This window comes from Belonocnema kinseyi, chromosome 5 (genome assembly GCF_010883055.1).
Source record: "Belonocnema kinseyi isolate 2016_QV_RU_SX_M_011 chromosome 5, B_treatae_v1, whole genome shotgun sequence".
NCBI classification, from domain to species: domain Eukaryota; kingdom Metazoa; phylum Arthropoda; class Insecta; order Hymenoptera; family Cynipidae; genus Belonocnema; species Belonocnema kinseyi.
In genome coordinates this window covers 118,740,148-118,765,738 of record NC_046661.1, presented here as the reverse complement: position 1 = coordinate 118,765,738, position 25,591 = coordinate 118,740,148, and the positions used below count along the sequence as shown (strand labels likewise).

General features: G+C 27.3%; 1 protein-coding gene across 2 annotated transcripts in view; it reads right to left on the bottom strand.

Moving 5' to 3' along the window:
• Positions 1-25,591, bottom strand: part of LOC117172292 (tubulin polyglutamylase TTLL5) — a 173,198-nt gene that overhangs the window by 9,399 nt on the left and 138,208 nt on the right. For both annotated transcript variants that reach the window (XM_033360049.1, XM_033360050.1), the window contains 7 exons: positions 21,521-21,720; positions 14,610-14,836; positions 14,330-14,525; positions 7,337-7,502; positions 7,104-7,244; positions 3,212-3,362; positions 492-658 (listed from right to left, as the gene is read on the bottom strand). In XM_033360049.1, the coding sequence (XP_033215940.1) occupies positions 492-658; positions 3,212-3,362; positions 7,104-7,244; positions 7,337-7,502; positions 14,330-14,525; positions 14,610-14,836; positions 21,521-21,720 (1,248 nt within the window). The remainder of the gene's footprint in view (positions 1-491; positions 659-3,211; positions 3,363-7,103; positions 7,245-7,336; positions 7,503-14,329; positions 14,526-14,609; positions 14,837-21,520; positions 21,721-25,591) is intronic.

Sequence of the window (25,591 nt, the reverse complement as noted above, 5' to 3'; positions counted from 1 at the left end):
AAAAAGCAGAATATTTGTATTTTCCTGTAAAATTTTTTATGTCTTCTTACTTATTCATAAAAAATCAGAAACAATTTTTGGACTTTTTTCACCCGTTTTCTTGTTTTTTATTGAAAAGGGTTGTTTCAATGAAAAAAAAATATGAAAAAAAACGAAAGAAGCAATTCATGGAGATCTAGAACTTTCACTGGCACAGTTTTTCAATAATATAATTGTTTGCGTGATTTCAGAAAAAAAAAGCTTTTTATGAATTTTGGGCAATTTCTGGCAGAAATTTTCAGAAAAATAAAATTTTTTTAATCTTTTATTTCAAGCTACGCCCTAATGTTTAGTTTCTCAAAATATAAAACATATAACATAGATGGCGTGATCAACCCGACAGCATTTACTAACATAAAACATGAACTTTATTCTCGAAGAACATATTTTCAAACCAACTTTACAAATATTAAACTTTTAATATCATAATTTTAATTACTTCATGGACTTACCTCGCTGCAGCGAGAAACTTTTGGAAAAGTCTGTTAGGTATAGTCCGAGGCCGGTCAACGGTATCGGCATAAAGTTCAGTTTCTCTGTTATAAAGATGCAAAAAATCCGACAACTGCTTGGCAGTCACGGCTGCTCTGTCTTTATCACCCAACTTACTATTTGGCAACTGATTAAAGTAAAAAACATTCATGATATTACATTTTTCCGGAAAAGAAGAATAAATAAAGTGAACTCTTGCTTATTCCAAGACTTACCTATTCCAAGACTTACCTATTCCAAGTCCCCCACACTGATTTATAAGTGGCGCAGTTCTGTCGCTTCCCACCCCGGTCCCTGTACGGTCTCGACCGCGTCAGTGGCTGACCAATTAAAAATCAGTCCGAAGAGCGGGAGGCCCTTATAGGTTTATATTGAGTATTTTAGTATTACGTCATGGGAATACATACGACTTTTCGGAGATAATATTATAATCGTAAAAGTAAACCATAAATGTACGAATAGGAATATTTTTCAAGTGTAGAATGTACTTTTTGAGTCATGCTCCATTATTTTGTCGATTGCTAGCCTTTCAGTGTCACGAAATAAAACAAAATATCTAAAATTTGCGTTGGCGTTGAATGTATGGAGTAGTCCCCATCAAAAGTCAGGCGAGTGGGAAATTTTCAATGAGTATTTTTCCAAATATTATTAGTAATCAAATTCATTCCCCAAGCAAACTGAAACTGTTTCACCGACCCGGATTAAGACATTTATAACTTACTTTTATGCAAAGAATATTTTCTCCAAAAAGGCGTGACATTTCATGATATTTCCATCTATTCTATCATGATCATGACGTCATGCTACAATGCTCAATATTCCGCGAAATATTTTAATCGTTTTTTGATTCTACCACAAATCCTAGGGGTAAAAAATCCCTGATAACTTCAGGTTTTTTCCTGTTATCATTTTTTACGAACTTATTCTAAATAAAGTGTTTTTTTAGTTTATAGGAATACAATTAATATTACAAGATGTTTCAAGTAAAAATTTCAATCAAGAAGATTAATTTTCTATCAAAAAGACGAATTTTCCAAAATATACGTTAATTCTCAATAAAACACTTGAACTTTCAGCTAAAAAAGATCAATTTTCAAACAAACGAATAGATAAATTTTTAACTAAAAAAGATCAGTTTTCAACTACAAATGGAATGGTTAAATTTTCATTAAAAACAATTATTTCTCAACTAACAGAAAAACAGATTTATTTTTAAAACAAATTTAATTTAAGTTTCAATTAAGTAGGTTTATTTTCAACTATAAATATCAATTTATTACCCAAATGATCAATATTTAATTGCAATACTTGGATTTTTAAGCAAAAGAATGAATGTTCAAACAAACTGTTTGATCAATTTTATCTAGTCAAAACCATAACATAAAAAGCAGAATAGGTGTTCTTCAACAAAAAAGATGACATTATAATTCGAATTATCTATCATTAACTAAAATAGTTGATTCTTAAACAAAGAGATGAATTTTCAACAAAGAAAATTAATGTTCACCAAAAAGACGAATTTTATAGAAAATGGATAAATTTTTATATAAAAAGATAAATTGTGAACCAACGACTGAATAGTTTTTCCAGTCAAAAGCTTATGATTAACCAAAGAGATGAATTTTCAATTGGAATAGTTGCATTTTCCTGTAAAAAGAAAACAACTAATTTGCAGCAAAAAATGAAAGTAATTTTTTTTAATAGTCGCATTTTCAAGCAAAGTGATGAATTTTCAACTAAAATAATAAATCTTCAACTGGAATAGTTTAATTTAAACGCAAATCTTTCTACTTAAAACAATAAAAAAATTCCACAAAATACTTAAAGTTGCAACAGGAATACTTAAACTTTTGGTGAAAAAATTAATTTTCAGTCAAGGAAGAACAAATTTTCAACAAAATAGTTCATTTTTCAACCAAGGAGGTGAATTTTCAATTAAAAGGATGAATCTTTAACAATAAATTTTTTTTTAAAAAGAGTAACTCTCAATCAAGTAATTAAATCTTTCAATAAAAAAGACAAATTTGGAACAAAAAAAAGTTTCAGTTGATATTTCAACCAAAGGTGATCACAGGTTTTAATCAAAAATAATGGAATTCAACCAGAAAAACCGAATTTTTAACCAAATACTTGAATTTTCAACTAAAACAAACCGTTCAATTTTGAACCGAAAAAAGAATAGCTGAATTTTCACTTGGAAAAATTGATTTCAAACAAACAAAAAAATGACTTTCTCTCCAAATATTTCAATACAGTAATATAAAGCTACTTTTACAAATGAAGAATCACTGTTATTCAATTTAATATTACAATTCAAGAAAAAATAAAATACGCTTTCGAACAAATTCCCTGACTTCAAGAAAAGTTACCAAACATTTCCAGGTTTTCCCAGGTATATAAAAATTCCCTCACAATTCTAGGTTTTCTCGCTTTTCCAAGTAGGCAAGATACCCGATATTATACTGATTGCGCAAATGCAAGGACTCACGTATGCTTACAGCGCGCGCATCGATAGATGGCCGGCGCAGCCAATGAACGTTGCTTGACAAAATCACCCCAAAACTCGCGATAGAGGTGGGGACCTGTCCAGCCTTGAAATATCCAAATGTTTACGTTTCGTGGCCCTTGGAATAGGCAAGAGTTTACTGTAAACCAAATTATATAGAATATCGAAACTCACAGTAAATAAGAAGGGCGTCCTTAAATTACTAGACGATTGCTGCAAAAACTTGGTCACAAGATCACAACAAATTGGGTCGGCGTTTGGTTGAGATATTTTACGTAATATAAATCCTAAATATAGACCAAAAGCTTTCCTCGCTTCCCCGGGGCTGAAAAGATAATATTTTTCATTAATCTTTCTTTTAAAAAAAAGTACAAAATTAATCCGAAAAATAAAAAAAAGGTCTACTTTTCTGTAATTTTGGTTGTAAGTTATGGAATCTATTTGTAAGTTCCTGTAAAAATGGTTTTAGATTTTTGTACATTTCGATAAAAATTTGTTCACTAAGGAAAATTTACAAAAAACTGAAACCATTGTTACTGTATTTTGATGCAGTTTTAATTTCCTACAAGAATTTACAACTTCAAACTCTTAAAGATAACACTTTTTTAATTTAAAATGATAACAACTTGACTGGAAATTAAAATACTCAGGGGGGGGGGGGGAGCTTGAATTTTAATTCGAACGCTCAATAATGAACGCAGTGCACTAAATTGAAGAATGAATACAAAAAAATGTATAATATTTTTCAATATATATATATATATATATACACATATTACAAATTGTATATTTTTAAATAATTTAAAGCTAGAAACATTAATTTATACATCAAAATTTGTTTTGAAATATCTTTGAATATTCTCTTAAAAATTTGTTCAGAAAAAATCATTTGAAAATTTTCCAGGAATCTAATGAAAATCTTCTAAATATATCTTAAACTTCCTAAAATGTGTTCCAAATTATTAATTGTTTAAGTGCTATTTATTAATTAACCCGGTTTTGAATATTCTATTACCATTAATTTTCCAAAATAAGAAAAATCATTTTAATTCTTCTTAGCAATCTTGACATTGTTTTATTTTCTTAAAATCTTTAAAGATCCTTACAAAACTTATGATGTTTACTTTGAAATCTTCAAAATAAACTTATACACCATTTTAAATAAGGTTTTTTTTCATTAGAATGCATTTCCAAGTCTGAATTAAATTATATAAAATTATTTGGAAAAATAAATAACATCTAGGTATAATTTTAATTTAAAAATAATGTTGCATAAAACTAAAATTTCTGCTTGATTTGTGATTTATTATAATTAAAAAAGTTCTTGGGCAAAATTGTAATATATATATTTTTTTAATTATTTTCTTGTGGAAACTTTTTATACATTACAAATCCTACGAAAATTGGCAGTAGTAATTGACAGTGAGTAATTGAGATGTCGAAACATTGAAGCGGAGTCTAAAAGTATTGTTTTTAAAAATGTTTATTACATTCTCATCAGAGAAGGTATTATATTTGTGTAAAATTTAACCCCTCTCCCCAGTTTTGATCAAATGTCGACGTTTTGAGACCCCCTGAATCCGAAAAACAGGTTTTTATGAATGTGTCTGTCTATATGTCTGTCTATTTCCACAATAACTTTAAAAAAAATAAATCTATTAGATTGAATTGTGATACACTCGTTTAGTGTCCTAAACTAAAGGTCAAGTTCTTTAGTCAGCCATTTTGGATAAAAATTTAAAAAGTGGACACATTTTGAGTATTTTTGACACTACTTTTTTCAAAATCCAAAAATTCTCTGTATGGTTCTTCAGGAGAAAAAAAATGTTGTTTTTTGAATTCCCTACAAGATTTCTCATAACAACTTTTTGAGTTTTCTTGAAAATCAAAAATTCAAATTTTGACAGCATACAAAATGATGAAAAATACAGAAATTAAATTTTTCGGCTTTCAAAAAATTTAATTTTTTATGTTTTTGATACTATTTTTTAGGATTAAAACTAAAAACAGAATTATAAAAAATTATTCATGTCAAAAAAATAAGTCTTACATTCTCATCAGAGAAAGGTATTAGATTTATATAACATTTGACCCCCCCCCCCCACAGTTTTTGTCCAAAGGTCCACGTTTTGAGACCTCTTAGATTCGAAAAACACGTTTTTATGAATGAGTCTGTATCGCTGTCTGTCTTTATGTTTGTCTGTCTGTGAGCACGATAACTGTTGAAAAAATTAATCTATTAGATTGGCCTTTGGTACACTCTTTTAGTGTCCTAAGCTAAGTGCCAAATTCGTTAGTCAGACATTTTGGATTAAAATTCTAAAAGCTAGCGCATTTTGGGAATTTTTGGAACCACATATTTTCATAATTCCAACATTCTCTGGAAACTTGTTCATAGTATTTGAAAAGAAAACTGTAATTTTCAATAACCCTGTGAGTAAACTTTAAATCCTAAAAATAAAATTGGAAATGAGCAAATTCAGTTTATGAAAAAATGACAAAAGTTGCAATAAAATGTTTAACAACAAATTTTTTTTAACGAATTCGCATTTTTTAAACGTGACAATGAAATTACGTCTGTTTTAATACCAGTGCAAGTTATGTATTCGAATAATATACATTTATGTGAATTATATAAAATGTCAGGTAGAAACTCGAGTGCGAAGCACGAAATACGTCATAAGAATGAGTATGTTAAAGCCGAAGGAGCTTTAACAAAAGGAAATTCACAATCACATACATATTTACAACAAACTGTCAATATTTATAACATAATTTCAAGTAAAATTTCGCAATATTTCAAATTCGGAAAACTCTTGTTTTTTTTGGGTGAAGATTTGTAACTTTCTATAATATACGTAAAATAAAAGTGTTTGTCTGACGCCAAGCACCGAACTTAAGAAGGTATCCCTGTATAGATTGATGAAAAAATCGACTTTTTTTATTATACAAATCGAAAGTATAACATTTCAAGAGTACTCTTTTAAAATTTTAGATCGGAATTTGAAGCGGTTTAGCATCTATGGCTATTTTTGTTAACGCCCTTCAGCGCGCGGAGCAGGTAGGCAGGTGCGCGCTCGGACTTTAAACGCGTTTATCTCGAAATCAGAGTTTTCCGATTTTCCGAGTTTATGGGCACGAGAACTCAGCGAATTTTCAACTTATCGAAAAAAACGCCATTTTAAAAATAATTTAATTGTCTATTCGATATAGCTCTTTGCTTTTGTGCAAAATTATTAATGGACCACTTATTTGCATAAAAAATAAAAATAAAAAACTTCAAAAAAAATTTTTTCTGTCATTTTCTGAAATAATTTTTCCATGCTTTGAAAATAGGTATATGTACGAGGTATACATCTTATAATAACAAAAAAAAACTATTGAAATGTTTCAGAGAGACACATGACCGATGGCGTTGCCCATAAAACTAGAGGGGGGAAAAAGTCAGTTTTCGCGCGTCATGGCGGATTTCTTTATGAACATTCTGCATTAAAAAAAAAACTTTTTTATTGTAATGAAGCGTCAATAAATATCAGTCCAAATTTGAGATCGAAACATTGTGTAGTTTTTTTACAAAAAATTCCCCAAGTTTTCTTCAATTTTTCGCGATCTATATAGGGATACCCTCTTAAAAGAATGTAAGATTTTATAGTTTTCTGTTATACCTTGTAGATTTTTACAAAAAGTAAAGAAAAGACTATTAATGAAAACTTATGCAATTTTTTTATCTGTAGATACTTATACTTCATTGTTAATTTTGTACTTCTGTACAAAAAAATAAAAGAAAAAAGAGCTATTTGTATTTAATTGTATTTTCTGTTGAATTTCGTACATTTTCAACGAAAATCTACACGTTTTAATAAAAATATACAGCTTTATAAATGTTGTATTTTCCCTGAAAAGCTTTTTTCCAACAGGATGTAGGATCAGAAATAAATGTTTCCACCTCACTTTCATCTTCATTTATCAAATTTACCAAAAAATAACTTCAAAATCTTATCCTCAAATTTGTTAACGATTGTTAGAGAGAAATAATATTAGGTCTTTAGAATTGAATATTAAGTACCTTAATTTGTTGCCTTCTTGCATTAATTGCATTACTTGAGCTTTGTACTTTTGACTATCAATATCGATATTCTCTTTGCTGTCTCCTCGATCCAAACTTTCCTTGTGGCCTTTTAGAAGCGCACGTTCGTACCTCTCGTATCTGTAAAAATTATTTGTAAATAAGTTCAAGCCCCGGGTCAGATAAATGACAAATATCTGTTAAATAATGATTATTTTCTGAAATAAATTCACCTGGAAAGCCTATCTAACTTGACTTCCGGAATTATAAAACCCGTCGTACGACTAGCTGCGGGAAATAGCTGCTCATGAAGCATCAGATTGTGATTCGTGTTAATGTGCGGTGGCACTCTTCCTGGGCCCAAAGGATCCGTAACTACTGGTATTCCGGTTATTGGATCTAAATGGAAAAACATTACTTCAAAATTATAGAATATAGATTTATCAGTGTGGATTTGATAAAAATCTATAAAAGCTTTTTCACACAGCAATTAAGAATAATGCCATTTTCTGAATATATTGAAAACACAGTGACTTTTATTCAATTGAAAAATAGAAGTTCTGATGAAAGCATAGTTTCTGAACTTTAATTTGGGGGCCATTAAAGCTGGATTTAAGACTCAGGCAGTCCTATTGGGAATGGTGGTCTACCATTTCGCTGCATGGTGCCGAAAAATGAAACTAGAAAGAGCAGGTAAAATTTTGAACATGTATTTTAATTTTTGCATAAAAGTGTTTTTACGATTGTTTGGTGAAGTATAAAACAATGATTGAATACTAAACAAATTTTCATCAAAAACAAATATTTTTAGATAGACTTTCCATCTTATACAGTAAAAAAAAACATTTTTGTGAAGTCGGTTTTAAAAAACCAATTATTTCATTATTTAATGTGAGTTTCAATGCATTGTGAGCCTAAATAAACTTTAAGTAATGTATGTAGCGACAAATTTTATCCATTTTATGCTAAGAATACGAATAATAGAAGACTGGAATTTAAATACTAATTCTAACCTAACTTTTAGATCAGATTTTTAAATAGTAAATATTTCACGTACAAATTAATACAAATTTACTTTCAGTTCAATTTTGCTTCAAAATAAGTCCATTTAAGTTTATAATCTTTTGAAAATCACAATAAAGAGAACAATAATTGTTTTTTTTTTAGAAAAATATTTCTGTCAGAAAGTGTAGTTTTTCACTGCATAATATATCAATGCCATCTAAAACACTTTTTACCGATAAAGACTTATTTTTATTATCCAATAAATACTTTAAACTCCACAAAAAATTGTTATACCACTTTTCTGCACAAATTAAAGTGCATCTTTAAAATCGTGCCTATTCTGTCTAGTTCGAATTTTTATCACCAGGTAGTGTATCGCAGTTTAACCGTTCCCAGTAATTTGCAATCATTTTCAATTTTCATTGTTGGTTGCTTTCTTTACACGATCTCTCGTTTACCAATCGTGCAAAGACACTGGTGAGCAACAAATTTTCACTGGTGAGCAAAATGTTTGTTTAGTCATTTTTGATTGTATTTTATTCGATACCTGTCCCTGGTAGACAATCTTGAGTTTTTGCATTGTAATTTGTAAATAAAAATATTATTCAATACGCGAGGACAAATTTTTTTAACTAATTTTACTACTAGTGCCATCTTGTGGCGTAAACGGTATAAACGCTACATATTTCCGTACGTTTGAAAAGTGCAAAGCAATTAAAGAACGCAGCAAAAATGAAACAGGAAGAATAAGAAATGTTCGTAATTTTTATTGAAATTCGTGAGCAACCATTTTTATACATATTTAAAAAAGACAACAAATTCTTTTATAAAATTTTAAATTGAAAAATATAACATTTTTAATTGCTCCTCAATTTTTGAACATTAAACATTTAATTTGATCAATTTTGATCACTTTAAACTTAAATACTACATTTTGAGCAGTTCTGTCATCAATTTACTGAATTTTAAATATTCCAATGTTAAATTTCGAAACTTTAGGCACATGGAGAATTGTTTAATGAGAATTTGCTTATTTATTTATTTAGAAACTGTCCGCCTCTCGTGATCTAAAAAAAAGTTCCCTTTTATGTGCCTAAAATTGAAATTATAACGCTTCTAATTTAAAATTGTTGAAGTTGTAACGCTTTTACAACATTTCATATTGCTGAAATTATCTTAATAACTCAATAAAATTTTATAAATTACACTGTTTTAAATTTTTGAGTCTTTTTTTGTCCGTTAAACATTTCCAGTTACCCTTTCTCTAGAAAAAAATTCGGTTCATTTTCGAACATTTTTTTTAATATATTTTGCAGAAAATCTTATATGATTTGAAAACTCATTTAATTTACAAAAGTTTCTTGATTACAGCGACAAAATCCCAATCAATTCAATATAAATGACGCCATTTTTCTTTTTTTTTAATTCTATAAAATTAGCAGATTATTTTTTTCATCAATAAAACATTTCTCTCCGCATATAAAATTATCCGACAATGTATTTTCAATATTTTTGAACATCTAAAAAACATTTAAAAAATACATTTTTAAGGTATTTCGGGATGAAAATTCAACTATTGGGTTCATAATTCATCTTTGTGTTTGAAAATTCATTATTGTAGTCAAAAATTAATTCCTTTACTTAAAACTTTAACTATTTTGTACACTATTTTGTTGTTGGAAATGGATTTTCTTAACTGAAAATGTAGATATTTCATTTTGGTTAAATAATTGATATTTTTTAATTAAAAATATACTTAACGTCTTTTTTTTGGTAAAAAATTCACTTAATGTCTTTTTTGGTTTAAAAACTCATCTTTTTCCGTAGATATTTTATCCTTTTTTGGTTAATAATGCAAATTTTTGGATTGAAAAATTAATTGCTTTGTAGCAAAATTATAGTTTCGTCTTACAAATTCCACAATTTGGTAGAAAATTTGATTATTTTGCTAAAAATGTATGTATTTTGTTGAAAATTCGTCTTTTTTTGGTTACAAATTCCACTCCTTAGTTGAAGTTTAAATTACTTTCTTAAGAATGATTTTTTTATTGTTAAAAATACAGACTTCTAGTTGAAAATTACTTGTTGTTGTAACTGAAAATTTAATTACTTTGTAGAAAATTAACTGATTGGTTTTAAACTAACTTTTTTCTTGAAACTTCTGATTTATTTATATTTATTTTTCAAATGGTTTAAAATACGACAATTTTATATAATATGTATTTAGCTGAAAATTCATACCATTTTTGACAACAATTTTTCTATTTTGGAAGAAAATTAATCTTCTTAACTGAAAATTTCGCTCTTTTGTTGAAAATTGGACTTTTTGGTAGAAAATTAATTGTCTTCGTTCAGAATTAAGTATTCTATTGAAAGTTCGCTTTTTTGATTAAATTAAGCGATTTTTCAATATTTGTATTAATATCATCAATATTAATATTTATATTAATATTATTATTATTAATACTAATATTTTTATTAATATAAACTATTATATTTTTCGTTCAAAATTCATCTTTTTAGAATATAAATTAAACTACTTAGTTGAAAGTTGAATTACTTTCTTAAAAGTTAATTTTCTTGTTTGAAGATTCATGTTAAAAGGTAATATTTAAACTAAAAATTGAACTATAATTGAAGCATAAAACTGATATTTTTTTGTTCGAAAATTCAACTACAATTTACTATAACAAATTTACAACCAAAAAAACTTTAACTGTACCAAATTAAATTCGAACTAACATCACATCTATTTTTCAAAGTATTTAGTTGAAAATTTATGTAATTTGATCAAAATTCTTCTTGGGACAAAATACCACTATTGGCTTCAAAATGTATGTATTTTGTTGAGAATGTATCTTTTTATGTAGAACATTAATCGTCTTGGTCAAAAATTCATATTTTAGGTTGAAATGTGAAAATTTAACTATTTGGTTGAACATTCAACTGTTTTCTTTAAAGCTTATGTTTTTGGCTTGAAAATTCAACATTGTTAATAAAATATTCTTTTGCTGTTGACTGAAAAGTTTTTCTTGGATAAAAATTCGTGCTTTTGATTTGAAGATAGTGTATTTAGCGTCATTTTTTCGAAATAGTAAAAAAATAGTGTTGTTGATTTAAAAAAGTGTCAAATATTGTCGCAGGTCTGCTTTCTAAATAAATTACGAATTGCAAACTAAATTTGGACAAATTCAAAATATTATCAATTAAAAATATATTTTATTCAACATTTTTAATTTTTCAGGATAATCAAGCTTAAACTCATCGAATTTGAACAACATTCAAATACATTCAAATGTATATTTGAATAGTTAGATTTTAAATGCTTAAAATATGACATTTTTCAATTTCTAAATACTTCCATTTTCTGAATAATAATGTTTAAATTAGCAATATTTTTTTGTAATTAACTCTGGTGGTAGTTTCTTACTGATAATATACCGAAAAATTGCGATTCTAGCTAACAAGAAATTGTTGAAGATCATGAGCGTAATGAATAGGGTTGTTTCCAAACTCAGATATCATTTTTCCAATAAATGGATCTTATTGTATACAAAATTCTAATATAAAATACCAATATATAAAATACCAATCACAGCTCACGTGTCAGTGATTCTCAAATATCTTTTTCTGTGCCAGGAAGTAGTATAAGGGGACCCCACTCCCGGAAAACTTGGACGCGTGAATTCGGATTTAGTTAGTTGGCATTGCTCGTAGCGCCTCTTTCGGAAAAATGCGAAACCCAGAACACTTTCAAAATTCCCTTATTTTCCCTTGACTAATTTTTCATTTCAAATCATTAATATTCAAATACCAGCATTTTAATCTGGTAATACTTGTAACACATAATATTTTTTTAGCGGAGTAAAACTGTATTTCATATACAAATTTTAGATTTTCAAATATATTAATTTATCTCCAACGACAAAAAATGTCTTTTCTACTATAAAAGATGACTTTTTAACAAAATACTTGAATTTTTAACAAAATAACAAAATGTTTAACACAATAGTTGAATATTCAACGTAAAAAGACAAACTTCCAATGAAAAACTGTCATAATTTATATTTTAAAAAAAAGATAATGAAATTAATACAACAAAATCTAAATTATTGAACCTTCAAGCTAGAAACAAAATATGAATTTACAATAAATAATTAATTTTTCACGAAACTGATGCATGTTTACCCAACAAAAATGAAATTTCAAACTAAAAAATTATTTTCTTACCAAAAAAGGTTAATTTTTAACTAAAAAAGATCAATCTTAAAAAAATGTAAATGGTACAAATTCTGTTAAAAAATAAATTTAAAAAAATATTTTCAACTACACAGTTAAATTTTCAATAAAAAAAAGAAATAAAAAAGATTAATTTGCAACAAAATAATTAAACTTTCAACAAAAAAGATGAATTTTCAATTAAGAATATAAATATTTAGCAAAAAAGTGATTTCTTAACAAAGTGATTCAACCAAATCTTTGAAACAAATTAGTTGAATACTCAAGCAAAGAAGAATAATTTTTAACCAAAAAGTTTTATTTTCGTTTAAAAAAAAAATTTAATTTCTTCTGAAACAGATGAAGTTTTAAATTAAAAAGATACCCTTTCAAAAAACAGTTGAATTTTCTGATCTAAAACATTTCAGTCGAGTTTTTACGATCAAAATATAAGTTTTGAAACAAGAAATAATTTACTGCGAAAACAATGGAATTTTCAATCCAAAAAGACGTATTTGTAACCAGAAAGGATGACTTTTCAACCAAATTCTTGAATTCTCTACCAAATAATTGCATTTTTATAAAAAAAATATATGAGACGAATTTTTTCAACCGTAAAGGATGAATTTTTACCAAAAGAGATAAATTCTCTACCAACTACTTGCATTTTTATCCAAAAAAGATTAAATTTGGTGCTAAAATAAAAGAATTTTTAATTAAATAAAAACAAAATCAAAATTTTAAAAATAGTTGAATTTTTATTCGGAAAATATTTCAGTTCTTTTTCAAAGCCGAATATTATTTTTAAACAGTAGAATTTTTAAAGGAAAATATATACTTTTAACAAGATTGTTGAATTTTCATCCAACAGTTGCATTTTTCTCCAAGAAGGTTTTAATTTCTGCTAAATCAGGTGAATTTTAAAATCAACAAGACATAATTTAAAAAAATAATTGAATTTTTAACCGAAAAGTTACATTTGTTATTCAAGAAAGATGAAAGTTCTCCTAAAACAGATGATTTAAAGAAAAAACATTTTTAAAAAAGTTCAATGTTCATCCAAAGAAGATTTCAGTTTACTTTCTAACACCAAAATTAAAATAGCAAACAATTTGCAACAAAAATCAATGACTTTTTAAGAAAATTATACAAATTTTAACTAAATAATAAGATTTATATTAAAAAGGATAATCCTCAGAAGAAAGTTGTTGAGATTTTTCAAAATTCTAATCTGAAAATATTCCATTTTTAAAGCTTTTAACTGGTCCTATTTTCGGAATTTTATTCCTAAATTATTCAGATTCGAGATTCTTCAATTCAAAATAAGATTGTTAAATTGTAAACGCTTTGAATTAGAAAAGATACAATTTCAACGTTTTCTAATGAAATTGTCAATTAAAACAAAAATTGTTATCTGAATTTTTTTAATATGGAACGATTTTAATTAGAAATAATACCATTTGGAAAAATTGTATTTCAAAGCTTTTCCGCAAGAGGCGCAACGAACAATGCCAACTAACTAAATCCGAATCAGTGCGTCCAAATTTTCCAAAGGCAGCATGGGAGTGGGCTTTCCTTATTCTACTTCGTGCTCTGTGCCGATGTTTTGTTTTGATTATGTGCACATCGAAAATAGAAGTCGCAAAATATTATTTAAAAAAAAAGTCAAAGGAGAATTTCGTAAAAACCAATGGAGAAAATCTACCGAAAATAGATATCTTTATGGTATGTATAAAGAATTCATTAAAAAATTACTAAGATGTAGTCATGTTTACTGATAAATTCGTAAATATGTACGATTTTTAAAATCTGTTAATAATTGCACTTCCTGTTTTCCCTCAATTTTTAAGATTTTTTTCTCTTGAACGACACAAAAGAAACAAATATTTAACGCACCTTTGATTTAGATTAAAATTATGTATTAAAAAATTATTTTACCTAAAATCGCGAAACAACCCTATTAAAATCCTTTCTAAAACTAATTTTAAATGCAAGGAACTCACCCAAATACTGAGCATACATTTCCCAAGACTTTGGACTTGGAAAAATTCGCACGAAGCCGCCTCTGCGCTCAAATTGCGCCTTAGCCGAAGCTACTATTCGCTGTTGCTCAGAAGTAAGGCCCGTTTTATTCAAGGCATTCTTTGAGGTAGTTTTCTTCTTCTGAGGTAAAGCCTCAGCTGAGTGAACTCTTCTATACTAAAATACATAATCAATTAAATTTTCTTGCAATTTCGAATTTATTTTTCAGTTAAAAAAAAAAGAGTGAAAAATGGGACTTACACTAGTCATTTTTTTAGTAGGACTTTTAAATTTATTGTGACTCGCAGCCTGAGGTCTTAGGATAGGATCGACAGCGGGGATGCCCACGAGGGTAAGCAGGTCCGCGATTAAAGCAGATTTCACTCTCACGTCCAATGGAGAGTCACATCCCAAAGACGGAGTCAAATTGACTTCCAGCAACCAGGGTTTCAAAGTATCGTCGATCAGGATGTCAAATCCAAACAATTCTATAATATAAAAGTTCATCTTTTTAGCGGTGCAATTAAGTCAGTTTTAATTCTCTTTTTTTTTAGTCATTCTCATCGAAGATAAATTCTGAATCAAAGTTCAATATTATAATAACCGCGTTTATTAGATTATTAAGGGCATGTGACACAGCTAAATACCTATATTACCGACCTCACTTTTTCCGTTCACTGAATGTTTTTTTGAAACTAAGAACTTTTTTTGTAAATAAAATATCGAGCTGAATCTTTGGGAAATGTATTAGAGCACAATAAAGTACGTTTAGGTACTGCATTTTGGTAGGAACTTCACTGAAAATTATTTCATCTTTTTTCTGAACCTCAACATTTTTTGAACGTTCGAACTTTTTTTATACATAAAATATCGGTCTCAAACTTTGAGAAATGCAAGAGCCGAAAGAAAACTACGTTTAAGTACAAAGCTTAATAATAAAAGATGTAAAAAAATATATTTCAACAATCAATTCTAACGGCATCAGCCGGTAACGTTGTACACGAAAAAACGAAATCTGGCGGCCACTAGACGAGGCTCTAGAGAGTTTGTATTTTTGTGTACAACGTTACCGGCTGATGCCGTCGGAATTGATTGTTGAAATATATTTTTTTTACATCTATTATTATTAAGCTTTGTACTTAAACGTAGTTTTCTTTCGGCTCTTGCATTTCTCAAAGTTTGAGACCGATATTTTATGTATAAAAAAAGTTCGAACGTTCAAAAAATGTTGAGGTTCAGAAAAAAGATGAAATAATTTTCAGTGAAGTTCCTACCAAAATGCAGTACCTAAACGTACTTTATTGTGCTCTAATACATTTCCCAAAGTTTCAGCTCGATATTTTATTTACAAAAAAAGTTCTTAGGTTCAAAAAAACATTCAGTGAACGGAAAAACTGAGGTCGGTAATATAGGTATTTAGCTGTGTCACATTCCCTCAAGGGCATGTGATACTTACAGTTTCCCCGGCTTTTTTTCCACAAAAATGAAAATTTTTAAAAACTGAATTCGGAGATGCTATAAAATATCATAACGGACGTCCCCGTACTCTTATTTGAAGGATAATAACAAAAAAATGTATTGTGCTAAATAAAAATTTTATACATATGTATTATTTTGAGGTTAAGTCGTTTTTCATCTCTGCCTTTCCGATAACCTGGAAATTATTTATGAAATAAACTTTTTTGAACGCCTGCAAAAAGGGTTAGTTCCGGGAGATTAGTTACTATGTTTATTTGCAAGTCCAAAGTTTTCGGCAAAAAATATTGTGTAGTTTGGAAGTAACGCATAGAAGAATTGTAACATACATAACCTCAAAATGTACACACGTTGTTAGCAATATCAAAAAATTTTTTGAAAAAAAAAACATAAGTAAAGTGTGCGGGGACGTCCGTTAGCACGTTCGCTATCATTTCCCAAATTTGTAAGACAAAAATATTGATTATTCTAGAAAAAAGCCGTCGGAACCTAAAACTGGCAAAATCGATACTAATACATAAGCGCTATGCAAATTAATCAGATTTTGCTAAATTAAAACGTTTTGGAATTAAACCAAAAAAAAGTGTGTGGGGACGTCCGTTAGCATGGTCGCTATCATGTCCCAAATTTTTAAGACAAAATATTGATTATTAAAGAAAAAAGCCGTCGGAACCTAAAACTGGTAAAATCGACAATTTTCTAAGTATCACATTCCCTTAAGGGCATCTGACACAGATAAATACCTATATTGCCGACCTCACTTTATCAGTTCACTGAATATTTTTTTGAACCTAAGAACTTTTTTTGTAAATAAAATATCGAACTGAAACTTTGGAAAATGTATTAGAATACAATAAAGAACGTTTAGGTACTGCGTTTTGGAAGGAACTTCACTGAAAATTATTTCATATATTTTCTGAACCTCGACATTTTTTGAACGTTCGAACTTTTTTTATACATAAAATATCGGTTTCAAACTTTGAAAAATGCTAGAGCCGAAAGAAAACTACGTTTAAGTACAAATCTTAATAATAAAAGATGTAAAAAAAAATATTTCAACTATCAATCCCATCGGCATCAGCCGGTAACGTTGTACACGAAAATACGAAACCTGGCGGCCACTAGATGAGGCTCTAGACTAGAGGGTTCGTATTTTCGTGTACAACTTTACATCTTTTATTATTAAGATTTGTACTTAAACGTAGTTTTCTTTCGGCTCTAGCATTTTTCAAAGTTTGAAACCGATATTTTATGTATAAAAAAAGTTCGAACGTTCAAAAAATGTCGAGGTTCAGAAAAAATATGAAATAATTTTCAGTGAAGTTCCTTCCAAAACGCAGTACCTAAACGTTCTTTATTGTATTCTAATACATTTTCCAAAGTTTCAGCTCGATATTTTATTTACAAAAAAAAGTTCTTAGGTTCAAAAAAATATTCAGTGAACTGATAAAGTGAGGTCGATAATATAGGTATTTGGCTGTGTCACATGCATTTAAAAGCTAAAATTTTCTATGAGTGATAAAATGTAACGACAATTTGGCGAGTCTTTAAATGAAATCATAATTTGAAACAAATCAGAATCTACCTTGGCGGAGTAAATTTGTACAAGAAAGTACAAGATGTAGAACTGTAATTTTTTGTTAAATATGCACTTTTTTTTGACAAATTTTCATAATTAAAAAAAAAACAATGCAATACAAATAGCTGATTTTTGCTTGTATTTTCTTGTAGAATAATCAGAAATTAAGAATAAAGTATAAGTTTCTAAAATTCAAAAAAAATTGTATAGCTTTTTAATAATACTTTTTGTCTGTTTTTTTGGTTGCAAAGAATTGAAATTTTCAGAACAGTAAAAGAACTGAACGCTAGAGGACGAAAATTATTTAAATAAATGCTACAGAAGATGACAGGATTTAGCATTTTTTTAATTTGTCTTTCACGCCAAAAACACTTTTGATTCTTCATAAATCATTCTCATGATTGCACCAAAGTTTTAAATTTTGAAAAACTACTTGAAATTATGTTGTAAATATTGGAAGTTTATGGTAAAAATTTACAAATTTAAACAAACAAAAATATACATTTTTACAAGCAATACTTTTAGAATCCGCATCAACGTTTCGATTTGTACTTTACTGTCAATTTTTGTAGGATATGTAATATACGATTCTATATATAAGTTTCTGTAAGAAACTATAATTTTTTTAAATATGAAATATTAAAATAATATAAATAATATTTTTAATTAAAAAGATAACTAAATGTTATTAATCCTTCAATATAGTTTTACCTAAATTCATTGAGATTTGGAAATGAAATTTAATGTAAAAAAACAACTTTATTTAAAAGTGTGTATAAATTTATTTTTCCTGATATTAACATTTATTGATACAGTCACCACTGTTGCATTAATAATGAAAACGATGGATTTTATTCAGTTATGTTATATTAATTTTTAAAAACACACCTAAATTCAGTTCCGCATTGAATCAAAAGTACTTATCCTTAAAATAATATCAAACTTAATAAAAACTCAAACTTTTCAAGATTTCTGAATAAAATTCTTAAGCTTTTCAAGGATCTTCAAAGGTTTTTAAGAAAAGAAAAAAATTCAAGATTGCTAAGAAAATTTTTAAAGATTGTTTATTTTGAAAAATTACTATTAATAGAATATTTAAAATGACTGAACAATGTAGTTTTAATTAATTAATAACAATTGAATAATTATTAATTTGAACAAATTCAACAAAGTTTGATATATTTAAAAGTTTTAAAAAGATTCTAAAATAATTTACAACTTTAAAAGATTTCAAAACATTTGAAACGAATTTTTTTTAAGGTTTCAAAATAATACAATAATTGTATTTTATATAAAAATTTCTAGAAAAAAATGTTTTTTTTCCTGTAAAAAATTTAATTAAAAAAAAATATTTAATATGATTTCCAAAATTTTCAAAAGAGAAAGTGGAAGATTTTTAAGCAGTTTCTTTCAATCTTGCAGGATTTTCTAAACGTTCTAAGATAATAGCAAAATTTTCGTTAGATTACTGGAAAGTTTTTGAATGATTTTTTAAACAAATTTTTTACAGAATATTTAAAGAGATTTTAAAATAAATTTTGATGTATAAATAAATTTTTTCTAGCTTTAAATTGATTAAGATGATATAATTTTGAAAATTTATACATTTTTGTATTCCATATTAATGTTATAGTATGGAAAATGATTGCTTAGATTTCTACTTTTTAAAATCTTTGAACTGTACAACGTATAAAAGTTAAAAATTAAAATTATATAATTTTATATTATATAATTTTAAATGACTTAGAAACTTTTTTTGTCAAAGTTATCCTGGAAACACCGTAATTTAAAATTATCTCATTGCAATATTCTACATATTAGTCATCCTTGATCGAAAAAGTAAAACTTTTTTGCTGCAAAATCTGTAAATTCCTGTAGATTCTTACAGTTTTACGTTTTTGTAAATCGTTGTAATAAATGAAAACTACAATAAAATGCAGCATTATACAAAAAAGTATAAAAAAGTACATAATTCGTCCAAATAATAGAAAGAGTTCACACTTTCCTGTAATTTTTTTTTGTATTTTTTTTTTTGCAATTATTTGTAGATTTCTGCGAAAATGGTTTTAACTTTTTCTAATTTTTTGTATACTATTTTTTTTAACTAGTTAACAACAAAATTTAAATTTTTCAGGACAGCAAAAAAGTGTTCTGTAAAATCGAAATTAATATTTAAATTTAATAAATAAATCACACCCAAGCTAAAGGAATTCTGAATTAGAGGCTAAGCGTTTTATTTCAAAAAAGTTATTCAGGTTCAAGAAAATAAATGTAGAAGTTGACAATTGCAAAGTGGGACAAGCCTAAAATTCGTGTAGGCTCGGCCGTGGATTGCGATAAAAATTTAAATGTTAAGTTAAAATAATAATAATAAAAAAATCACTTCCGAAAAAAAAGTATTTGCATATAAGTGGTTAAATTTTGGTGTAAAAAAATTAACGTGAATCGAGAAAATCGACAGAGAATTTAAATTACAAAATGCACGGCTTTTGAAAATCGCTTTTGGATAGCAATTAAAAATCGAATTTCTAATTTTTCTCTGAGATTCACAATTTTCTTTTGAGATATGTAGATGCCAAATGAAAATAAAAGAATGTTTCATCTAAACAAATTAATCTGTTGCGTGAAAATGAAAATTGAATATCGCGATATCAGAGTATGACAGACATTTTTTACTAAACATCCGAAGAAAATAAAAAAATATTTATATGGGTTTTCAGTGAATGATAATAAATTCATTTTAACTCCAATTTTATTCAAATTAGAAAAAAATATTGCATCAAAAAATGATATTTCGAAAAACAATGTTTTTCCAAAATGTGCATTTGGTTTTTAAAGCATTTTGAATGGTTTTCTAAAATCCAACTAAAAAATGAGTAAATATTGAATGTTACTAGTTTAAAAGTATTCAATTCTAAAAGCCATGGTTGCAAATGATTACATTTTATACATATTTTTTGTTTACTTCCATATTCTTGGACTTCAAATTCTAAATATCTTTATATGAAAAATGTATCAATTAAATAGCAACCATTTTTTGACATAAGAATTTCTCAATGTATACTTAAAATTTTCGTTTACAAAGATAAAAGTATAAATATGTCTCAGCTGTTAATTGAAAGTTCAAATCGTAACTTTTAAAGAAATTAATTCATTTAATTTTATTCCTTCATTTTTATAATTTTGAAAGCTTTGAATTTATTATTGTTAACTTCTCTTTAACTTTAAGTTAAATGAAATTTCAATTCTTAAATTTCAGTTGATTGTCCAATTAGAAAATCTTGGAAATAAACATTTAAAAATGAAGTAGTTTTTTCATTGGAAATTTTTATGTCTAAATTCTTAATTTTTGGGGAAATTTGAATTTTGCTTTAGTTTACAATTTCTGAATTTTGAAAGTTCAATTTTCAAATCATCCAATTTTGAAGCTCTTCAGTTTTTAAATATTTCAATTTGAAATTGTAAAATATATAGAACGTTTGAATATGAAACTGTTCCGCTTAAAATTGTTAAATTTGTATACAAATCTAACGTTTTGAATTATATAGTTGTGAAGGATTGATGCCTACGAAAAATGTGTATGGAGAAACCAGCAAAAGTTATTATTTACAACTGGTTAAGAAAATCTCATTTTAGCATGAATAATAATAATAATAATAATAATAATAATAATAATAATCGGTGGCTCAGTTGGTTAGACACTTGGACTTCACCTCAGAGGTCCGGGGTTCGATCCCTGAGCCGGTACCTCTGGAAATTTTTCATTGTACTTTTACCGAGGTTCTGGTGGTTCGGAACCCACCTTAAGCTGTAGGTCCCCCCATCGTGTACTTGACTGCAACCCAGTCCGTCAATGATAGGGTAAAAACCAGACTTTGTCCAATATGTCTGGGCAGACTGCTCTCATCAGATCACTTGATTGCATTATAAAAATGCGTCCGTGACTGATGATATATACCGGGACAGCCCCGTGCAGAAATGATCAAATAAAAAATCAAACTCTAACCAAAAATGCCTTCGACATGTTGGGCAGTATAAGCCTGTGACAACATTTCAACACTGAAATGTTTTTTCCTATTCCGGGTGAAAGTTAATTGCGAAAGAGGTAAAAAATTACCAAAACAAGCGTCCGGATGCTTCACAAATTGCTTGATTCCGCTTACTATACCAGAAGCTGTGGCAAGAATAGATTTTATTATGATATCCTCTATCTGCTGCATCAGCAGTTCCGTATCCTGACCAGTGGATCGTAAGTGTCGAAGCAGAGCCGACAATGTCCACTTGTGCCCAACATCTTCCGCATCCGGATCTTCATTTCTAGAAGATAAAATGTATATATTCATAAAAATAATGCAGTTCATTGAGAAAATAGATAATACATTTTCTAAGAAATTTTTTAAATTGCTAAAATACTAGAAATAATTAGGAAGCGCGCGTCAAGCTTCTTCGGTTTTGAATTTTTCCAGAATAATAAAATTATACAAAATAATATTTACTCAATAAAAAAACAATATTTAAAAATGGTAAACTTAAAATTCAATAAACGAACTTTAATTCAGGTAAAACTTGTCTACATTTAAGAATGTCAATGACTGAATTTCAGAATTTAATCATACGCTATTTTCTTAAATTTGGATAAACTTTACTCGAATCTAGGTAAATTAATGCTTTAATTAAGTACCCCTTAGATTTTAATTTATTTCATTTTATTCTGTGCTATATATTATACTACAGATTAGAGAAAAAGTGAAACAACAGTATCATTTAATTTGATAGATTAATATTGATCGTACCACGATTTTATAAAATGTAATTATTTCATGATACTCCTCTGTAAATGTCATTATTTCCATTAATTAAAACTATCACCATTTATTTTAATTTACCCCATTTCTCTGTTTTCCTCCTTTTTTTGAATCTTTCAGAGAGTTCAATATTTAAGGCATTATTTGCTTGTTTTTTAACATCAAGCGTTAAGCATAAATATTTGGTGAGAATTCGTAACACATTATATAATTTCATATCAACATTGAAATAATAAAACTCGGATCAATTTTTTTAATTTTCTCAGATCTATTCAAGATATAGGAATTGCAATTATACATTTTGAAATTGAGAAAAAACGTGATTTTTAAGTTAAGCGGAAACCAGTACGAGACGGAAACAAAAGTTTTTGAAGACACAATATTGATAAATGTTGAAAAAATGAAGAAAATATTACATAAAAAATTTAAATTAGAAATTTCATTTTAAAGATAGCAATGCTGTATTTAATACTTTTTAACACGTTGCAATTTTATTCAGATGGTACTTTTCTGGCACAGCGTGAATATGAAAATTGATATCTTAACTTCAGAATTATTATATAATATTTTTCTAAAATAAATAGACAATCAAACCTTTGCATTTTCTTCCAAAAATATCAATAAACGATGAAAAACCTAACGTAACCTAAAGTTGCTTAAAACTGAAAGTTTAATTTTTGAAGACGAAGTCAAATTATTTTTGTTTCAAATAACCGATTTCATGTGAAAAGCGCTAAATTACCTAATTATCGTTTAATTATTGTAATTCTTTGAAATCGAATGATTTTTTTAAAACAGTGATTTTAGATGAAAAATGCTAAGATAAAGTAACGAAAAATTGTTTTAGATTGTAAAGCTTCTTTTAAACCTAATATTTTTGTATGATAAGAAATAAACTATAGTTAGGATTTTTATTTTTTCATGAATTCTCTGCTGAGAGTCCATTGAATGATTATTAATTTGCCAAAGCATTATTTGCCACTGACAACAGATTTTCTAAAATTTTTGATAATTTTCACCTTTTTTTTGGACTGAAATGTTTATATATTGAAATTATATCTTTATTTAATTTTAATTTTAAATAAATTTAATGTTAATTGTAGACTTTTGAAAATTGAGGAAAAATTCATGTTAAATTTCAAACAGTTAAAAACTTAATAAAGAATTGTCTTTAACTTTCAATTTTTTCGATTTTTTGCAGCTGAAAATTAATTTTTCAATTTTATTTATTTTTTCCCGACGAAAAACACTAACTTAATGAAAAATTGGTAAAATATTCTGAATATTGTTCGATTTATAAAGATTTTGATTTAAAAAAGCCAATTTTCGATCTCAAACATTAGGTATGAATTTAAGAAAAAATTATGACTTTTTAATAAAAATATAATTGTATTTAAATTTAATTATTTTTGTTCAAAATTAACAATTTTAGGTAAAACACACCAACATAACCTAAAGTTGTTAAATTGTATAAGGCAGACTTTTGTCAAACGGATTTTTGTGAATCTTTATGTTTTCATATTTAAGAGAAAATTTTCCTAGGGAATATAAAGTATAAGAATAGGCCTAATTTAATATTTATTACGACAAATTACTATTGAAATGTGATTTTTAAGAAGAAAAAGATGTTTTCTTCTTTTTTACGTCTGGGAAAATTTTAATGTATAAATAAAATAGGCAGAACCTAATGATTTCGACATCTTCCAGATTAATGAAAATAATATTTATTTATTTAAACATCGTCATGTAGATGACTACTTTTTAATTATTCCTAAAAATAAAATAGATATTATTATTTCACTTTTTAATCCTTATCAGAATTACATTATTACATTATTATTAATTATTAATAATTTATTTAATTGTTTTAATACTTTCATACCGTGTAGAAAATTTTATTTATATTTTAAACTTTTTCCTCTATCGCTATCATTATTTTCTCATTTTTTTCCGAAATAGTATTATTAAATGTCTATTAATCTATTGTAATGGATTCATCATTTATTTCCAATGAAAGAAGAATCGATAGAAAGCGATTAGGTTTGAATTGCGTATCTGCTATTTAAAGATTAAAAATCCAATCAGTTGGCCACATTTTCAATCTGTTTTCTGTGCGATGTGCTTTAAATCTGCCATTCCGAATTCGTTAAAATGCTCAGTGAATAGAGTTGAATGAAACTATCTAACCTGAAATAATTCCTATGGGCATTCTACGATTCATAAATGTGCGCATGAAAAGGTTGAAATTCGATATAAAATGGTGGTCTTAAAAGATCACATTTAGTGGTAAAAATACGATGCACATATAGCAATTTTCAATAAGCGTGAATCTGCCAAGTGCAGGTTACCTCGGATTATGTTCAACTAAGTGGAATATGCAGATTACAATTTGAAAGAGTTAATTGTTTTGAATGAGAAGTGATAAATTTAAATTGGAAAATGCAAATTGAACAAAGATTACAGAAATTTAAATGAAAGAATATTGTAATATATCATAATTTATGCAAGAATTTATTTCTAAATTCAATAGTTATGAAATTATGATGATATTTTTACAATAACTTCAGTAGATTATTATGTGCAGGAATTATAAGATTTACACTTAAAGCATCAGTACCATTCACTTATTCAGTGCACATCCTAATGGCCGCAAGGAGTGTACGTGCCAGAAACAAACTCCGCAATTCGCTTATATTTATTTGCATCCCAAACGTAAATTAAAAGAAAAATTCAGTTTTTTGTGTGTGAAGTATATAAATAAATTTTGAACATTCATATGTGTTGTGATGCAAAGATGTGCAAAGCAATGTTAAACAAAATCAATTAAAATGCCTAAAAATAAATAATCTAGAAATAAAAGTAGACTATGTATGCCAGGATTTGCTTAAAAGTTGGTCATATAACTATTTTTAGTAAATAATTTAAACTATAATACCCATTCATAATCGCTACTGAATGGGTCGTAGAAAAAATATGTTTGCTTATTAAAAAACTCATGTTCTCACTTAAAAGTCAGCCTGAACAATGGGTGGCAATCTGGCATTTCAGTCACAGATACGCAATTCAGAAGTCATAAAACCCCATTCAAACGCCAATGAATAAATTTTTGTTTACTGAGTTTGCAGTGAAAAAACAACATTTTTTAAATTATTCACATTATTATCCCATTATAAATAGTGTTGAACTGTGAAATCCACTGCTGTGTTTTCTGTTCGATTTTTTTCTGTACTACTGCTTAAAATCATATATGTTGGATGCCATCCATGCAAAAGCTTGGTAGTCGGATATACAGTCTGTCAAGTTAAAGCGTGGGTGGCTTTACTCGCAGTCGGTAAGGTGTATCGACATGATTTTGGTGTCAAAATATTAAGAAGAGCTCCCTC